The sequence below is a fragment of the Xenopus laevis genome, chromosome 1L (genome assembly GCF_017654675.1).
Source record: "Xenopus laevis strain J_2021 chromosome 1L, Xenopus_laevis_v10.1, whole genome shotgun sequence".
NCBI lineage: Eukaryota > Metazoa > Chordata > Amphibia > Anura > Pipidae > Xenopus > Xenopus laevis.
Window position 1 is genome coordinate 33,742,100 of NC_054371.1, and position 19,263 is coordinate 33,761,362.

Below are 19,263 nucleotides of genomic sequence, written 5' to 3' on the forward strand. Positions count from 1 at the left end.
AGACATGTGAAATCGCCAATAGCGTGTTTATTTAAACAAAAAACTAGAAAATGATTAGCAATAGATGTGTGAGGAAAAGCGGCTTGTTTGCCTTCAACATGACAGAGAAACACTTGACTACCCCCCTCACAGCGTGTCATGGACGCACCCAGGCAGAAGCCTCACGTTACATGTCGGTACGACAGGGGGGTCAGTGAATTCATTTCCAGGGGGTGCCCTTTAGTCAAGCAGAACATTATCGATCCGCTGCCCTAAAACTGTCGAGAGGACGATTCACCACCGGGTGCAGCGATGCGTTCGCGCCTGTAATAAAGTCCCACACAGAGTCGCCTCCTGGCTGCCAGCCCGCCCACTCCACGTGCATTACCAGACACGGCGGCCTTTCCCGGCCATAGGGCACCCGAGGAACTACTGATGATGATCACTAAGGAAGTTATCTCCCCACTCATCATGTGCTGCTGAAAGTGCTGATGATTGAGATGGGCAGGATACTGAGGCAGCAGCAGGTAGGCAGTGCCCTGGGGTGTCACCAGGTTACCTGGGTGTGTCACGTGACAAGCTCCCTCCTGTATATATAAAGCCTTGGCTCTGGTACCTGGCATCCCATCCTCTCTCTCCTACACTTGTCCCTACCTCTCCTCTCCACAATCCTCAGGTAAGATGCACAAATATATATACTGGCTCATATACTTGTATAAATGTTCAGTTTTGTACCGCTTTTATCCCGATGTGCCATTTGTATCTGTTTGCCACTAGGCGAGACCACCTGGCGACTTTATTCAGTATCATTTATCTTTTTCCCCATATAAAGTACAGAGCAGGAGATTAGACAGACGTCCGCACTTGTCTGATGGAGGTCTGCTGTCCAACGACAACTCCCAGCGTCCCTTCAAGTGCAGAGAGATGCCGGGAGTTGAAAGACAGCAGGGATGTGGGTAGACATTTATAACATGTGTAGTATGTTTGTATGCTACAAGTTTAGCACCCAGTGCAGCAAGGGAAGGCAAACAGGAGCCCAGTCGCCGTTAGGGGCTCGTAGTGTTGTATCTTTAAACTATCGCAAAAATGAAAATTTTATATAAGCTTCATCACACTGAAATAAGAACTTTCTAGATACAATCAATTAAATATTCTGCATTGTTTCTGAAAAAATCAAGTTTATGTTCACTATCCCTCTCTCTCAGCATCAATTTCTTTTCATTCTCTTCATGAAGCAGCTGGGTGTCAAATAGTCATTGACAGTTAGATCCAATATATCTTATAGCTTCCTTTCCCAGCAGATGTATGAGAGCTCACTCAAATAAATGATTCCAGTACAAACAAAATAGCTGCCTTTTGCACAAATTCTGCACGTAGAGAGACAGGATTTCTGGTGATTTTAATAGAGTGAGCTCTAATACATCTTCTAGGCACCTATAAGATATATTGGATCTAACTGTCAATGAATATCTGACACCCAACTGCTGCATGAAGACAGAATGAAGAGAAACAGATGCTGAGTTAGAGGGGTGCTAGGATGTGTAGTTTTGATTACTAAGTGTAACTATTTCTTTGAAGTAAATGCAACTTTCTTTGAAAAGAGAGATGCTCACTAGCAACAGCTTCGTGCAAGTAACTGCCAGGGGTTTGTGTGAATCAGTATAGAATCATTGTAACGCTACATTTATTTAACCCACTATTACCTGTGTCCGTGATGCAGTTGGTTTTAATTGCAAAGGAGAACATGCCAGGCTGTGTGGTTCCAGCTCTCATCAGCTAACGGCATTCCTGCTGTGGGAAACCGTTCCAAGATATCCTTCTGTTTATCTCTCTGTGCCAATGTGATAAATCTGAGACGTAGCATAATCAGGGTTTATGGCCGGGGGGCAGCTGATGCCACTCACCATACAGGGAGTAGTTTGCCAAATCTTCCTGAGTTTCATTTATATCTATAGGGATGTTGTTGCTTTTCCTTAGATCGCCCCTTTCCATGCTTATGTTATCCACTTGTTAAACTGCAGCTCACAGACCTGGGATCGCATCAGACATGTACATGTTTACCTTCAGTTCCTGTTATGAATATGCTGTAGCTGCAGGCAACTGTTGGCATTTGTAAAAACAAAAGTATGTTTAGTAATTACAGGGTGCCAGACAATCAATGTCAGTCCCTTTCATTCTGATGAGGGGGTTCAGCTTGTCTCCAGGTGAAGAGATGCCCCAGGCTTTGAAATAGTTTGGGAAATTAAAAGGGGATCTAAAGCCTCAGTGTCAGTTTTCTTCTAAAAATAACCTTTATGGCATAAGGTAAGCTTGCCCTCAATACAGCTTTAATACAGATTTTCCTACTTTCTGGGTTCCATCGGCATGCCCCTTAAAGGGGTTGTTCACCTTTAAATTAGTATGAAGTAGAGAGTGATATTCTGAGACAATTTCCAATTGGTTTTCATGATTTATTATTTGTGATTTTTGACTTATTCAGCTTTTTATTCAGCAGCTCGCCAGTTTGCAATTTCAGCAGTCTGGTTGCTAAGGTCCACATGACTCTAGCTACCATGCACTGATGTGAACAAGAGACTGGAATACGAATAGGAAAGGCCTGAATAGAAAGATGACTAATAAAAAGTCGCAATAATAATACATTGTAGTCTTACAGAGCATTTGTTTTTCAGATGGGGGTCAATGACCCCTGTTTGAAAGCTGGAAAGAGTCAGAAGAAGAAGCCAAATAAGTCAAATAAATAATGAAAACCAATTGAAAAGTTGCTTTGAATTGGCCATTCTATAACATACTAAAAGATAACTTAAATGTAAATCACCCCTTTAATGTCCTGCCACACTGGGCACAGCAAGGAAGGGCCATGCCAGAGGAAACCATTGTAAGAGAGGCTGGTTTTGCAAGCTTATATCATGCCTTTAGTTTCCCTTTAATCCCATGGTATGCAAGGATGGGCTCTGTTCTACCATGCCTTTACCTACTGCCATGTCTAGTGCAGTGCTCTGGGCACATACCCTGTTGGTAAGGTAAGGTTGGCCCCTAATTGCTCTGCTTACAGACCATGATCTATCCTCCTTCACTTTGAAATACTCTTCCCTCTGGATTATAGCTCTGAAAAGACAATTCTATTGCCATAATAAGATATTCTACTTGTTACAATTTAGGCAATAATATATATTTATTAATATAAATGTTTTAGAAATGTGTCTAAGTAACATTTGCTTCCTTTTGTTTGACCCAGTACGTCTGGAAGTAGCATTACCATGGATAACAAGGTACCCTTGCATTGGTGAAGGGTATGCTTGCAGGGAAACCAGTGTGCACTTATTTGTATGACATGGTTTTTATTCTGGGGGGGGGGAAGAGTCTCTTTCAGTCTCTTTCTGAAAATACCCAACCTGTCTGTAGAATCTAAATGTCACCCAAGAGAACATGATGCCATTCTTTACTCTCTAATACACATAAAATCCACATGCTGCAGGGCAAATCTTTATTTCCTTAGGAAACGTGCCATATTATACTGTACATATAAGCAGACTGATAATCAGCAGTGCAGTATGGGAACTGTATAAATCATTGTTACAAAGGGACAGAAATGCAGTGCACGCCATATCATATGGGGATAGATATAGGAAGTTATCAAATACCAAACCCCCCCCCAGAAAAAAACCCCCAGTATTTGGAATAAGATGAGATGAAGCTTGCAGGTGGAGGCAAAATGTTCGGGTTGCCACCTCACCCGTTTATAATAGGATACATAGAATCCACATCGGAGTGGCTTATTTAATATTTATTTTAGAGGCTTGCCGGAAAGTGGATTGGTTTCTGATATTAATTGCTAATTGGCCACGCACTTGTGAATTTCATCCGAATACAGATTTAAAGAGGTCAGATGGCAACACTATAGCTATTGTGCTGCACTTTGCTTGTTTGGTTAAAAGGAAAATTGGTCAGACTGTTAGTGTGCAGAAGCTGTAGTTCAGCTACACCTGCAGATCCATAGGCTGCAGATCCCTGACCAAGATTATTCAGTATTATAAAAATATATATTTTGAGACGAGCAGTGATTGTTTCTCTCCAATCAGGCTAAACCGGTTGAAGACACTCTCTGGGAACAGGCACCAATTGTAATTAAAAGATAATTGCAATACATTTGAAAGGACTGCCCATGTTTTAGGGCTCTTACTGACAAGCGGTTGTAGCTGCGCTCCCCTGCGTTCCGTTTTTCTGCGTTCAGCCGCAGGGGAGCGCAGGAATAGACGTATTACGTTTTTTCCAATGGGGCTGTACTCACACAGGCGCATGTAGGCGCCCAACGCAGGAACAGTTTACAGGGTCAGCGACCCCCCTCCCAGAGCTGCTTTAGCAGGTGAAAAATGACACTTTGCACTTCAATTTTAGAAATACAGTCACACAAAGATAATAGAAAGTAATTGAAAAAGGTTATTTCTGGTGAACAATTTGAAAACAACTAGGTGTTTGAAGGTGAACTTGAAGGAACTCTGACTGTCAGCTCCAAGGGTGCAGGAACTGATGAACAGTGTCTGTATCAAGATCTTCATCATATGCTGGGGGTTATATAAACAAAGGCTTAAAGGAGAAAAAAACCCTAAAAACCAATATGACTAAAAATACATTATATTTTATATGAGTACTGCACCAGCCTAAAACTTCAGCATCTTTATAACAGTAATGACCCAGGCTTTCAGGGGTCACCATCTCGGATTTCGTTAGGAGTGTCAGTGGCACTGTACATGCACGGTGTGCTCTGGGCAGCTGTTGAGAAGCTGAGCTTAGGGGTCGTCAAAATCACCCAGCATACTAACATACTGTTAGTGATTTAAAGTCTTAGAGTCAGTCTCTGTGTAACTTAGAAAACAAACATAATACATCACATCATTTTATTATATTTTTGGTGTAAAATTAAGGGCACCAATCAAGTGCCCCCTCACTTTGTGCCACCTGCAAAACAGAAGTCAAGCCAGATGGAGACAGTAATAGCCTAAACTGCAGCCCTTCAGTTGTTGAGTTCCCCATCACCAGCATCTGAACATTTTCTGCTTTGACTTGCACTGGCCAGCTTTTTTTTTTAAAGTGCTTGGAAACCCAAATTTTCCATAAGGGAAGTACTGTATATAATTCTACGCACCTTTTCCAATTATGCATTAATTACAGATTTTTAATGACTTGCAAAGTCTTTTGTACATGTAATTGCTATTGGAAGCTGAATCTGTTTGCTACTGCCTGAACTGCTGGTTCTGACTGCATGTACTGTATCATGTTGCAGTAAGGCGTCTAAGACCCCCAAATGCTGTAATTCACAGTTGCAGTGATAGGGACCTGTTTATATGACGTTATCGATGGGATTATTAGAATGCCTGTACCTGTTTAATCACTTTTTATTTCATTTTTAATTATTGTTTGATGATCTTTACCCGTTAAGGCAAGGTAAAATGTTAGCATAGCAAAGGGTATTGTGTCTGACCTCACTGCTTTTTTAAAAACCTAAAACAATTCCCTTTGCATGTGAGTAGATTCCCAGCAGCATTCCAGGCTAGGGAAATGTGGGTCAATAAACCATGACTTATCAGATAAGGGGTCATTGTGTTCCAGGCCTAGCCCCACATTGATCAATCTTTACCTTGTTCCAAAGGGATTCCATCTATTGAAATAAATCTTGTGTTAAAAGAAAAGTCACCTGCTAGAACAGGTTAAATCTATAGGAGCACTGCATTAGCTTTGGATTCTTATCTGAAAGGCATCCATCATCTTCCAGAATAGATTGCTAGCCCTGCTTTGTCCCATACAATGCTCACTGTGTGATTCTTCCATTTTAATTATTTCGCTTAGTGACCCTGTTCAACATGCAGTCATCATATACCTGAATGAGCTTCCTTGGAATGATATGTAAAGGGCTGTTCAGAGCAGATACTGAATAATAAAACGTAGTATTTGATCAAAGGAAAGAACACAATCTGTGCTACCAGTGATATATAGACAGGTACAGGTATTCTGTACATTAATATATAAACGTTGGTCTTTTTCGTGCAGGCTCAGTCTTGATAAATCTTCCTTATTGACCCTTGTGTTGGGGTTACGTACAATTTAGGTGCATTTTTATAGGTGGTTCACCATTCCAAAATGCATTTATTAGTAAAATTCTACATTGTTTAAGCAAGGCAGTTATAGGGGCTCATGGCCAGCTTAAAGGAACAGTAACATCAAAAAATGAAAGTGTTTTAATGTAATAAAATTAAAATGCAGTGTTGCCCTGCACTGGTAAACTGGTGTGTTTGCTTCAGAAAAACTACTTTTGTTTTTATAAATAAGCTGCTGCGTAGCAATGGGGGCAGCCATTCAAAGGAGAAAAGGTTCTTTTCCACTATTTAACCTGTGCCATATAGCCTTTTTCAATTTCTGCCATTGCTACTCAGCAGCTTGTTTATATGAACCATAGTAGTGTTTCTGAATCAAACACACCAGTTTTACCAGTGCAGGGCAACAATACATAATATTTTCATTACTTAAAAACGCTTTCATTTTTTGGTCTTACTGTTCCTTTCATTTAACGTAAGTGTCAAATTGGACCAGTGCAGTTACCTATAGCAGCCAATCAGCAGCTTGTTTTCATCAGTCTACTACAATTTGGAAAGTGAAAGCTGATATCAGATTGGATGTCGTAGGTAGCTGTTGTAGGAAGTCTAATCAATCATCTGGGTTCTAATTTGCTGTGATTACTCTTGCTCTCTCTGGTGTCATTTTTGGACCTGATGCGTGTATTGTAGGAGTTTTTTTTAATCCTCCTCTAATTATTTGTACCGTTATGAACAGAAAATGCCACCGTTTCCTGAAATAGACAACCATGGCTTCAACACTGGAGACTACGTGGATGACTCTAAGCCTGTTTGGTCTACAGGCATCAATCCTGTTCCAAATGGTAAGTGTCTCCCTATAAACCCCCATATGTAATAAAAAGCACTAAGTTTGCACTAAGTTTGCTCAGGATCAGTAACCCATAGCAACCAAAAAGTTGTTTTCTTTTAAACAGGTGACCAGTAAATGCTACCTGCTGATTGGTTGCTATGGGTTACTGCTCCTGGGCAAACTTAGTGCCGTTTATTACATAACCTGCCTAATCTTCCATTGGTATTTTGGCTTACAGTGGCACATTATTACAGTCTACCCATTTCTTATTCCAGACGGCACCCCTTCTGACCCAGAAAAGGAGCTGTCTCCTACATACTCGGCTCTTTCTCTATGCAAAGAAACACCGGAGCCAGAAGAGGTTGATCCTTGGGACATGCCAGAACTCAAGAGCACAGGGCCCAAATGGGCAGGTACAGTAGAAAATTGTCCCCTGTTATTTGGCATTTGTTCAACCATTTATGGTGAGCAGTTGGAAGGGAGATGGTGTGCCGGGGGATAATGATCTTCCTCCCTTTTTAGGATTGCCCTGAGACAGTAAATGCTTTATCTTCTTGCTTTACAGAAATGACCACCAAACAACGAATTCTGTCGGTGCTCCTGGGAATGGTAAAGTCTGTCCTCTTGGTGACGCTGTTGTACTTTTTCGTTTGCTCTTTGGACATTCTGAGCTCCGCATTTCAGTTAGTTGGAGGTGAGAAAGGATTTTATGGCGTTGGGTTTTGACTTATCCAGCATTAAAGGGATACTGTCATGGGAACACATGTTTTTTTTAAAATCAGTTAATAGTGCTGCTCCAGCAGAATTCTGCACTGAAATCCGTTTCTCAAAAGAGCAAACAAAAAATGTTTTGTGCTCTGATAAACTTCAGTCACTCTTTACTGCTATATTGCAAGTTGGAGTGATATCATCCCCCTCCCTTCCCCCCCCCCCAAAGCCTAACAACAGAACAATGGGAAGGTAACCAGATAGCAGCTCCCTAACACAAGATAAAAGCTGCCTGGTAGATCTAAAGGTCCCCATAGACGCAAAGATTTCTCTTGCCGAATGACCGATTTTAGCGAAGTCTGACCAATACTTCGAAATTATCACGCAGTTAGTGGGATTCGAACGATCGTACATCTTACGATTTTTCGCCCGACATCTGTCAGAAAATTGATTGGCCAGATTAAAAAATCTTTATCGGTCCCAGTGCAATCTATGTTTGCAGGGACAAGCAGGCAGCTCCCCTTTGTTTTCCTGGCAATATCGCATGAAATGGTCTTTTTAGTTGATGGACAATTCGTACGATAGTTTAGAAACAATCGTGGTCTCACGATGACGATCAGATCTTTTAAAAATCTTTACATCTATGGCCAGCTTTAGAACAGCACTCAATTAAGTAAAAATTCAGGTCCCACTGCAACACATTCAGTTACATTGAGTAGGAGAAACAACAGCCTGTCAGAAAGCAGTTCCATCCTAAAGTGCAGGCTCTTTCTGAAAGCACATGATCAGGCAAAATGACCTGAGATAAACCTACACACCAATATTACAACTAAAAAAAACGCTTGCTGTGTAGCTGCCGGCACTTAATAGTTTATAATGAAAGTGATCTGGGTTTGGTTTTGGGAGTTTATTTTGCATATTAAAGGATTAGTTTTAGGTTAATGCTGTGTTGTGTGTGGGCAGCTGTATAACTGCTTGCGATTAGGTGAGGAGGCAGCCGCCCAGGCGGGAGGGAAAACAAGATTTAAATTAATAAGTGTGGCTTATTTTGATAAATATGTTGGTCCTGTGTTCTGTTTGTCCACAATGCATCTCACCTGTCTTTTCTATTGGTACAGGTAAAGCTGCGGGAGATATATTCAAGAACCATTCTGTGTTGTCCAATCCTGTTGCTGGGATTGTTATCGGCGTTCTGGTGACTGTCCTCGTGCAGAGTTCCAGCACATCCACGTCTATTGTGGTCAGCATGGTATCATCAAATAGTAAGTGTCATGGGAGTGGGTGGGGCAAAATGACCTCAACCATTAAAGGAACAGTAACTCCAAAAACAATTAAAGTGTTTTAAAGTCATGACAATATAATGTTTCCCTGCACTGGTACAACTGGAGTGTTTGCTTCAGAAACTCTAGTACAGTGATCCCCAACCCGTAGCTCGTGAGCAACATGTTGCTTTCCAACCCCTTGGATGTTGCTCCCAGTGGCCTCAAAACAGGTGCTTATTTTTGAATTCCAGGCTTGGAGGCAAGTTTTGGTTGTATAAAAACTAGTTGCACTGCCAGAGTCTCAATGTAGGTGGACAATCCACATAGGGGCTACCAAAAAGCCAATCACAGCACTTATTTGGCTCCCCAAGAACATTTTTCATGCTAGTGATGCTCCCCAACTATTTTACTTTTGAATGTTGCTCACGGGTTCAAAAGGTTGGGGATCCCTGCTGTACAGTTTATATAAGCAAGCTACAGTTTATATAAGCAAGCTACATGGGGGCAGCCATTCAAAGCTGAAAATGGAGAAAAGGCACAGGATACACAGATAAGCTCTAATACAATGGGATTCTATAAAACTTCTGTGCAGGGCAACAGTAAATTATATTTTCATTCTTTAATGTTACTGTTCCTTTAAGTAGTAAATATTATAGGGTAAAAGATTTCTGTTATTATAGGGTGTATGCTTACATATACTATACTTGTTTCTTTCTTTTTTTTTTCTTTAGTTTTGACAGTCAGATCAGCAATACCGATCATCATGGGGGCAAACATTGGCACATCTGTCACCAATACGATTGTGGCTTTGATGCAATCTGGAGATCGCAATGAGTTTAGAAGGTACCTAAATTGTAGTAAAAGCTGTCACTTGGTTAATAATAATAATAAAGCCAAACACAAGAGGTCCTCTGGACTTAACCCATAATCAATATATTTAGTACCTTGAGACATTTTTGCCTTAAAGGAGAACTAAACCCTAAAAATTATTATGGCTAAAAATACCATATTTTATATACTGAACTTATTGCAGCAGCCTAAAGTTTCAGCTTGTCAATAGCAGCAGGACTTTAAACTTGTCACAGGGGGTCACCATCTTGGAAAGTGTCAATGACACTCACATGCTCAGTGGGCTCTGAGCAGCTGTTGAGAAGCTAAGCTTAGGGGTCGTCACTAATTATCAAGCAGAAAATGAGGTTGGTCTGTAATATAAGCTGATGCTACAGGGCTGATTACTAAATTCTGGTGATAATTGCACTGGTTTCTGTGCTGCCATGTAGTAATTATCTGTATTAATTACTAATCAAATACAAGATTCCTCTGCACTCAACCCATTATCAATATATTTAAGACAGAAAAATTTTGTGCATACTGCTACTAAAAATGCCTTACCCTTTAAAAAAAACAGGGATTGTTTGTCCATATATTGCAATATATTTAAGCTGGCCAACTACGTCACTGTCATCCCATATCATATCCTACGCTTAATTTTCATCTGATTCATTAAGAATCACTATAGTCAGGTGATCCCACTGGTGTCTAATAAAAGGGCAGCCAAGTTTGGGAGTTTTACTTTGAAAGCAGCTAGTAAGTTGCAGGTAAAACTTAGTCCCTTTGTAAAATATATAATGAAGCAATAGAATTCTTAATGAATCAGGTGAAAATTGAGCATAGGACTGGCCAGATATGGGATGACTTTGACGTAGTTGGCCAGCTTAAATATATTGCAATATATGGACAAACAATCCCTGTTTTGTTTAAAGGGTAAGGCATTTTTAGTAGCAGTATGCACAAAATGTCTCTGTCTTAAATATATTGATAATGGGTTGAGTGCAGAGGACTCTTGTATTTGTCTATATGTATTTTGTGATCACACCCTCATTGCACCCCCGCCTAATGATTTTAAAAATTAGTGGTGAGCACAACTTTCCCTTGTTTGTTAATTACTAATCAGCCTTATATTGTGACATTTTTTTTCTATGTGTACTACATATTGTGAGTCAGTCCCTAAGCTCAGTAAGTGACAGCAGCACAGAGCATGTGCAGTGAATCAGCAGAAAAGAAGATGGGGAGCTACTGGGGCATCTTTGGAGACACAGATCTTTACTGCTAAAGGCTGTGGTTGCCTTGGGCTGATACAAAGGCCCAAAACTGTGTGGTTGTGGTTTTTTTGGGAGCTCCGACTTATACACAACAACATATATTCAATCACAGAGCAACTGTAGAATGTTACTGTGCAGTTATGGGCAATATCTTATTCTGCTTAGACAGGAATGGCGCTATCCTCCAATTACTTGAAAACATAAATTGAAAAATATTGTCCCTGTAGCATGCCTAAAAATATTGTGACCCTATTAATATACTTTGCACTTTACTTTGCAGAGCATTTGCAGGAGCCACAGTGCATGATTTCTTTAACTGGCTCTCAGTGCTGGTTCTGCTGCCCATTGAAGTAGCTACGGGCTATTTATTTCATCTAACCAGTGTCATTGTGAAATCGTTCAATATCCAGACAGGACAGGATGCTCCAGACATGTTAAAAGTTATCACAGAGCCTCTCACAAAAGGGATTATTCAGGTATGTTCAGACTAAGCTGTCAGCAAACATTGGCAACATGGAACACACAAACACTTGTGGGGTTATTTCCGGATATTCGAATTTATCTCAAATTTTATTTAAAAAAAACACGACCAAACTCCCATGCCCGATTTTAACTTATTTATTAATAAAAAAAACTCATTCTATTGCGAAAAAACCTGATAAAATCGAGTGAAAACTTGAATTTTTCGTGAATTGCTCGAGTTTTTCGAGTTTCTTGCCTGAAAAAGTCGGATTTTCTGGCAAAACCCCGAAGACCCCATTAACTTCAATTTGAGAGAGGTGCCTCCCCAAATGACTTATTCAGGACCTTTGTCAGGTCTGAGATGGCGGATTTTTGGATTCAGGTTTTTTTGCAGCATCTGGTTATAATTAATCTCAAAAAATTCTAGTTTTTTTTTTCCTTTAAAAATTTGAGTTTTCTATTGAAAAAAATAACCCCCTTGATATGGTATGTTCCTCAGCCCACAGGTAGTAATAAAACCACTTCTAACTTGCTTTTTTCTGTTTTACTGTAGCTGGACAAGAAAGTCATACAAGATATTGCCAATGGAGACCCCCTGGCTCAGAACAAAAGTCTGATAAAGAAAGAATGCAGTTATAAGGTAGGGTGCATGCTCTATACACTCATTATCTGAGCTTCTGATGCAAAAGCTTTTGTAATCTCCTCATATCATCGACTTTTATCAAAGAAGTCATTGTGACACCACAGGGAAGTCATTGTGACAGTGTAATAACACACAAGTAATATTTTCCCATTTTAAATCCTTTTCTGCAACCACAGGGGTAATTTATATGTAACTGTCAACTGCAAGGGCCAAATAATATGCATAACTATCAACTTCGAGGGGTAGTTAATAAGCATAATAAACTGACATGTTCAGCCAGCCCCAGGTTAAAGGAAAACTATACCCCCCAAACAATGTAGGTCTCTATTAAAAGATACTGAGTAAAACAGCTGATATGTAAAACCCTGCTTCATGTAAATGAACCATTATCATAATAATATACTTTTTTAGTAGTATGTGCCATTGGGTAATCATAAATAGAAAATTGCCATTTTAAAAAATAAGGGCCGCCCCCTGAGATCGTAAGATTCACTGTGCACACATACAAACCACATGTAAGGTCACATGAGCCAATTAACAGACAGAGTTCTGCCTTTTGCTTCCTCACTTCTTCCTGTTACAGATAGTGTTGTAGTATTTCTGGTCAGGTGATCTCTGAGGCAGCACAGATACAGTCACGAAATGGTGGTTCAAGGCAAGAGATGTAAAAGGGCAATATTTATTTAAATATACATGCCAGTTTGGTAAGATTCTTTAATATGTCATTCAATTTGATATAAACTATCTGTTGCTTAAGTATTCATTTTGGGGATATAGTTTTCCTTTAAACGTTAAAAGCAAAAATGTCATTAGTTGCCATGGGTTACTGCTTAGGTGCAAATTTGCCCAGTGTTGATAAATGAGATACAAGGATCATTTAAAATGTTGATGGCAAAGGCAAGTTGATATGTAATTAATAGCAGCTAGGGTCAATTTATAGGTAACTATCAGCAGGAAGGGTCTGCTTGCATGTCAGTGATAGCGGCAAGGGCCAGTTTGTGAGTGTCAGCTGCAAGAGCCAATTTATAAAAAAAACTGCACTGTGTGCTTTATTTATTACCGTATATAGGTATCACATTCTAAGGGCTCTTACTCACAAGCCGTTGTAGCTGCGCTCCCCTGCCTTACGTTTTTCTGCGTTCAGCCGAAGGGAATAGACGCATTACATTTTTTCCAATGGGGCTGTACTTACAAAGACGCGTGTTTTCGCCGAATGCAGGTTGAGACGCAACATGCTGCATTTTTCCTGCGTTCGGTGCCTACACGCACCTGTGTGAGTACAGCCCAATTGGAAAAAATGTAATGCGTCTATTCCTGCGCATCCCCTACGGCTGAACGCAGAAAAACGTAACGCAGGGGATCGCAGCTACAACCGCTCGTGAGTAAGCGCCCTTAAACTCATTAAAAAAACTAATTTTTAATTAATATTATTATTAGTTCAGTGTGTCAGTGACTCAATAAAACAAAAATGTTTCTTTCTGTTACAGACCTTAGTGAATATAAGCTTGCCAAGCGCTGAGAACTGCACGTCTGCATCACTCTGCTGGACCGACGACAACAATGTGACATGGACTGAAGGCTTTGAGACCATCAAAGTTAAATGTGAGTGCAAAGATAAGCCCAAGGTTATGAATCTTTTTTTTCTTCATAGTAAGCGTTGTTACAGATTAGTACAGCTATTTCCTGACTTGTATTTCTTTAGCAGGTGAATAGAATTACTGATTCTATATTCATATGATTTCATTCTCTAGGTTCCCACCTGTTTGCTAGCACCAATCTGCCAGATCTCGCTGTTGGTCTCATACTCTTGGCGCTGTCACTCTTTGTTTTGTGTGTCTGCCTGATATTGATTGTGAAGATCCTGAACTCCTTGCTGAAAGGACAAGTGTCTGTTCTTATCAAGAAGGTCATCAACACTGGTAAATATTAACACGTCCCGCTGGTTTCCTCAATGGCTGCCCAAACCTGTATATTAGGGAGCTAGCACACAGGATATTTAGTCGCCTGGTGACTAATCGCCTCTTCTGCGGGGCAACAATCTCCCCGAACTGCCTTCCCCCAGCCTTCCACCTGCTATAATGAGAAAACGCCAGCGTCAATGCACTCGCAGCGCTTCGATTTCCGAAGTCGCCCGAAGTTTCCTCGTGAGGAGGAAAGGCAGTTCGGGGAGATTGTCGCCCCGCAGAAGAGGCGATTAGTCGCCAGGCAACTAAATATCCTGTGTGCTAGCTCCCTAAAAGAAATTATTTAGGAAATAGAAGATACAAATAAAGCTGTAGTTTTCCAGAGGTGAGGAATTATTTACAGACGTGACATGCTCTGTAGAGGACCATGAATAAGCAAATAGGCTATTTTTCCTGAAAACACAGCGTAGCTCGAGGAAATGCAGTCAAACTTCACTAGGCGTTTCATAGATATATTTTAAAACGTAGTTGTATTATTTTAAAGATTTCTAATGGTTACTTAAAGGGGAACGATCATGAAAATATGTCTTAATATAAGCTTCATCATACTGAAATAAGAAACTTTCTAAATACAATCAATTAAATATTCTGCATTGTTTCTGAAAAAATCAAATGTATGTTCACTATCCTTCTCTCAGCACCTGTTTCTCTTTATTCTCTCTTCATGCAGGAGTTGGGTGTCAGATGAATGATCCAGTATATCTTAAATGGGGGGAGGATCCCTTTCCTAGCAGATGAATTAGAGCTCATTCAAATAACTGATTCCAGTACAAACAAAATCTAACAAAATAAAATGATTCCAGTGCCATTGAGCAATGTAGAATGTCCAACTACAGCACCTCTGAGTTGCTTGCAGCTGGACAAACAGTTGAAGTGTATTAAAGGGTAACTGTCATGAAAATTAGAATGAAATATAAGCTTCAGCATACGGAAACAAGAAACTTTTTAACTACAATCAATTAAAAATTTTGTACCATTTCTGTAATAATCAAGTTCATCTTCACTATTCCCTTCTCAGCATCTGTTTCTCCTTATTCTGTCTTCATGCAGGAGTTAAGTGTCAGATAATCATTGACAGTTAGATTCAATATATCTTATAGAGGGGCTCCTTTTGCCTAGAAGATGTATTAGAGCTCACTCATCACCAGACATCATGTCTCTCTACATGCAGAATTTGTGCAAAAGGCAGTTATTCAAATATTAACTTATACAGTATCTCCAGTTGTGGTCAAGCCCATATACAGGATGTGCACTGGGCCCCCACTCCTCCTGATTTACACTCCTGACACACACTTCCCTGTCATTCTATATCTCTCATGTGCTTCAACCCTCAAGCCTTGCTATCAGCCTGGGTCTCACAACTGGTTTGCAATAAGACAATTCTGCTTCTTCAAGCAGATGTTTCTAAACTCACAGTGTCCCACCAACAGCTGAAGTCTGGGAGTTGTTGATCCAAAACATTTGGAGCACTAGAGATTGGCACTTGGCAGGCCCTGATCTAACAGTGGGAAAGGCTAAGCAGTATATTATAGGTATTGAGGTCTTTTTACAAACAAGAAGATCCTGTGAGATGTTGGCAATCCTACCCAGAAAGCTATACATCACCAATAAACGATCTATATCCAGGAAGGATTCTGTGTATTTTTTATTTGCTTCTCAATTTTACAACATCACACTGACATATTTTTTTCTTCCCTTCGTAGATTTCCCATTCCCTTTCTCATGGCTAACGGGTTACCTGGCAATGTTGGTTGGAGCTGGAATGACATTTATCGTGCAGAGCAGTTCTGTCTTTACATCTGCAATGACTCCCCTTATTGGTGAGATGTACAGTATTTTCTTGCTTCCAAACAGAAAGATATCATACTAGCTGGTGCACCCTCCCCATGATTGAAAGCTTTTCTGGCGACCACTCTCACATCCCACAGCCACTAAGTTATGTCAGTAGGTTGTGTGTCTCCCTAGTCAAGGCAATTAATAACAGACATAGATTTGTCAATGCTTGCTCTCAGTATGTTTCATTTCATCTGTTGTATACATTTAGGCATTGGAGTCATAAGCATTGAGCGCGCCTATCCGCTGACACTCGGATCTAATATTGGAACCACAACAACTGCGCTACTTGCAGCTTTAGCAAGTCCTGGTGAAACATTGCAGAACTCTGTGCAGGTTTGTATTATGCAGTAAATCATTTCTTGAGTTAGAGACATCAGTAAAGCAATATATTTTTGTTGTCAGGAATGAGCAAGAGGGATGCCAAAGACCTAGGGGGTTATTAATAAGTCTGAATGCCAAAAACTCAAAAAAGTATAGTTTTTTTTTACTATAGAATCCAAATTTTTTTTTGAGATAAATTATACCCCAAGGATTGAAAATCCGGTATCTCAGACCTACCAAGGTTGTATATAAGTCAATGGGAGAGGTCTCTATCCTATTTGGAAGTTTCTGTGGTCTGCACAGGAATTAGCCAGAAAAGTCTGAAATAGTCTCGATAAAATCAAGCGATTCGGGAAAAAAAATCCCCAAAAAACTATTTTTTCGTGTTTGTCCCTGATCCGATTAGATCAGCACTTTTAATAATAAATAAGGTACAATTGTTAATTCTAGTTTGGTCAGACTTTTTTGATTAAAATATTCTGAAAAATTCGGACTTTGATAAATAAGGCCCCCAAAGTCTGTAAAGCAAAAGGCATCTCAGGTTGGGAAAAGAAATGTATTTAAGACAGGCCATTGAGTCAGGTCCAGAAGGAATAGACGGTGATTAAGGGGTGATATTGCATACACTACATACATCATTTTGCAGTAGGCAGTCAATGAACACTGTCAGAATTGTACAATTGGAACTGGGTATATTCTCTAGGTGGGGGCATTAGTAAACATGTTGGACATGCAAATGTTTTACCAAATGAAAATATTTACATTTTTTTTGCAGATTGCATTATGCCACTTTTTCTTCAATATTTCTGGCATCATTGTCTGGTATCCCATTCCTTTCATGCGTATACCCATTCGACTAGCTAAAGGGCTCGGTAACAAGACGGCCAAATACAGGTGGTTCGCAGTGGTCTACCTGATCTTGTGCTTCTTTTTGATGCCGCTCTTGGTCTTTGGTTTGTCAGTTGCCGGCTGGCAGGCCCTTGTTGGAGTGGCCGTTCCATTTGTGACCATGATTGTCGCTGTGATTTCTGTCAATGTTTTGCAGTCAAAATGGCCAAGAATTCTGCCAGATTTCCTAAAGGACTGGGACTTTCTGCCTAAGTGGATGCATTCTCTCAAGCCTTGGGATGCTTGTATGTTAGGGGCCTCTCTGTGGTGCAAACAGTTCTGTTGCTGCTGCTGCGGCAAACATTGCAAAGGGTGCAAGTGTTGTAAATGTTGCCATGACAAAGAGGATGAGGAGTGTGACATTGAAACCAAACCCCAAGCGCTGGAATGGCATGACAATGTCATCGATCTTTCTGACGAAATCAAGAAACCTGAAAGTGACGAGCAACAGAACAGTCAGAATCTCACCTCATTCTAATAGGAGGTGGACGGGGTTCTAGAACTTTGTGGAACCATTTATATTCTACGTACCTGACTTTAGTCTACATCTACTGAAATTAACATCTCCCTATACAACGTTTTATATTGTAGTGCTGATATGTCTCGTGAAAAAAAAAAATGTACAGTAGAAGGAAAAAAAGAAGAGCTGAGAGGAATCCGAAAATTTCATCAAGGTGTATTTTTAGTGATGGACTGGGATGTCTTTCAACACTAGGGCCCGACAAACCCAATTAAGTCTTCTTCTGTCTCCACCAAGCTTGGCCGTTTCTCTTTTGTCATAAACTCCTCTAGTTTCCACTTTCTCTTCTTTTCTGCCTTTCTTACCTTTGCACTCACACTTCCATTTGTCTTTCCTCTTCATTTCTAATGTTTCATCCACTGTTTTTTCCCTATCACTTTGTGTAGGAATAGTCAGGCTCCATGAAAAGTCTCCTGGAATGTTATTGGGTCATTCTGAGTCCATGTGTATGTACATAAGACCAAGATGAAAGCAGAAAAGCGAGGCCATATAACATACATATATATTTAACTTCTATATTTGTTTTTCTGCTATTAATAGTTATGCGACAGCTTTTCCACTACTGAAGGGTTTTCAACCAAATCTCAAGCAGCAGTTTGCATTTCTGTAGTGAGATGTTGTAGCATCACAGTAAAAATATTTTAAGAGATTAGTAATGCATCGAATCCAGGATTTGGCCATATACGGGGAGGCCCATTTATCAAAGGTCGAATTTCAAATTCATGTGAATTTTTTTTTTAGTTTGAATATACTCACAATTTGAATGTCTAATATGCAATCTAATGGTTCCAACTCAAATATTCAAATTGTATTTGATTTGTACGAATTGAGTTTTTTCTCCAAAAAAAAAAAAACTTGAATATCAGGAAGTCTATTAACATCTCCAAATGGCTCAACGGACCACTGAGTTACACATGTACTCGGCAGGTTTTAGGTGGCCAACATTTGAAATAGTACTGTTTCCATGATCGATGTGTTATAAATTTAACATTCCAATTTACATTCAAATAGGGGGATTAAAATTCGAATGTGTGAATTGGAACACCAAAAAAAATTGAATTTGAATTGAATTTACTATTCGACCCTTAATAAATCTGCCCCTTAGTATTCAGCCATACCATATCCATATTTTGAGACCTATGGCATACTAGGATTTATGCACTACACTGCTGTAAATGCTTAGTGCATCATGGCCCCTGATGTCATGTGAATTTATAACATTGGACAACAAGTTTTTTTGTTCAGAGATACAATTTTTTTGGTGCTACTAAAATACAGCTATTTCCACCCAAATGTTTGCATTTCCGCCATTTTTACAGTTATTATAGTGGATTTTCATGTTGAAATGACTTTTAGTATGTATGTAAAAGTTGATGATGTTCTAAGATGCTTTGCCATTTTAAGGTGAAAATCCCTCTTTAAAGGGATACTGTCATGGGGAAAAAAAAATTTTTCAAAATGAATCAGTTAATAGTGCTGCTCCAGTAGAATTCTGCACTGAAATCCATTTCTCAAAAGAGCAAACAGATTTTTTTATATTCAATTTTGAAATCTGACATGGGGCTAGACATATTGTCAATTTCCCAGCTGCCCCAAGTCATGTGACTTGTGCTTTGATAAACTTCAATCACTCTTTACTGCTGTACTGCAAGTTTGAGTG

At 39.8% G+C, this 19,263-nt stretch overlaps 1 protein-coding gene across 3 annotated transcripts; it reads left to right on the forward strand.

The window, feature by feature from the left end:
- Positions 1 to 481: 481 nt before the first annotated feature.
- Positions 482 to 19,036, forward strand: slc34a2.L (solute carrier family 34 member 2 L homeolog). 3 transcript variants are annotated; one of them, XM_018244506.2, is made up of 13 exons: positions 482 to 506; positions 6,805 to 6,910; positions 7,173 to 7,310; positions 7,463 to 7,591; positions 8,724 to 8,867; positions 9,599 to 9,710; positions 11,250 to 11,445; positions 11,985 to 12,071; positions 13,562 to 13,676; positions 13,826 to 13,993; positions 15,742 to 15,858; positions 16,083 to 16,207; positions 16,971 to 19,036. In XM_018244506.2, exons 2-13 carry the CDS (start codon positions 6,808 to 6,810, stop codon positions 17,559 to 17,561), a joined length of 2,025 nt encoding a protein of 674 aa, XP_018099995.2. In that variant the 5' UTR covers positions 482 to 506; positions 6,805 to 6,807; the 3' UTR covers positions 17,562 to 19,036. The 3 variants fall into 3 exon arrangements, with proteins under 3 accessions (XP_018099995.2, NP_001165586.2, XP_041435535.1); NM_001172115.2 differs by lacking the exon at positions 482 to 506 and adding an exon at positions 613 to 655 and having other exon boundaries at positions 16,971 to 17,702; XM_041579601.1 differs by lacking the exon at positions 482 to 506 and adding an exon at positions 3,226 to 3,248.
- Positions 19,037 to 19,263: the final 227 nt, after the last annotated feature.

Excerpts from the sequence above, each read along its gene's own strand:
- slc34a2.L (XM_041579601.1), top strand. Across the intron at positions 6,911-7,172 it reads CATCAATCCTGTTCCAAATG|ACGGCACCCCTTCTGACCCA; the intron begins GTAAGTGTCTCC and ends TTCTTATTCCAG. Across the intron at positions 7,592-8,723 it reads CGCATTTCAGTTAGTTGGAG|GTAAAGCTGCGGGAGATATA; the intron begins GTGAGAAAGGAT and ends CTATTGGTACAG.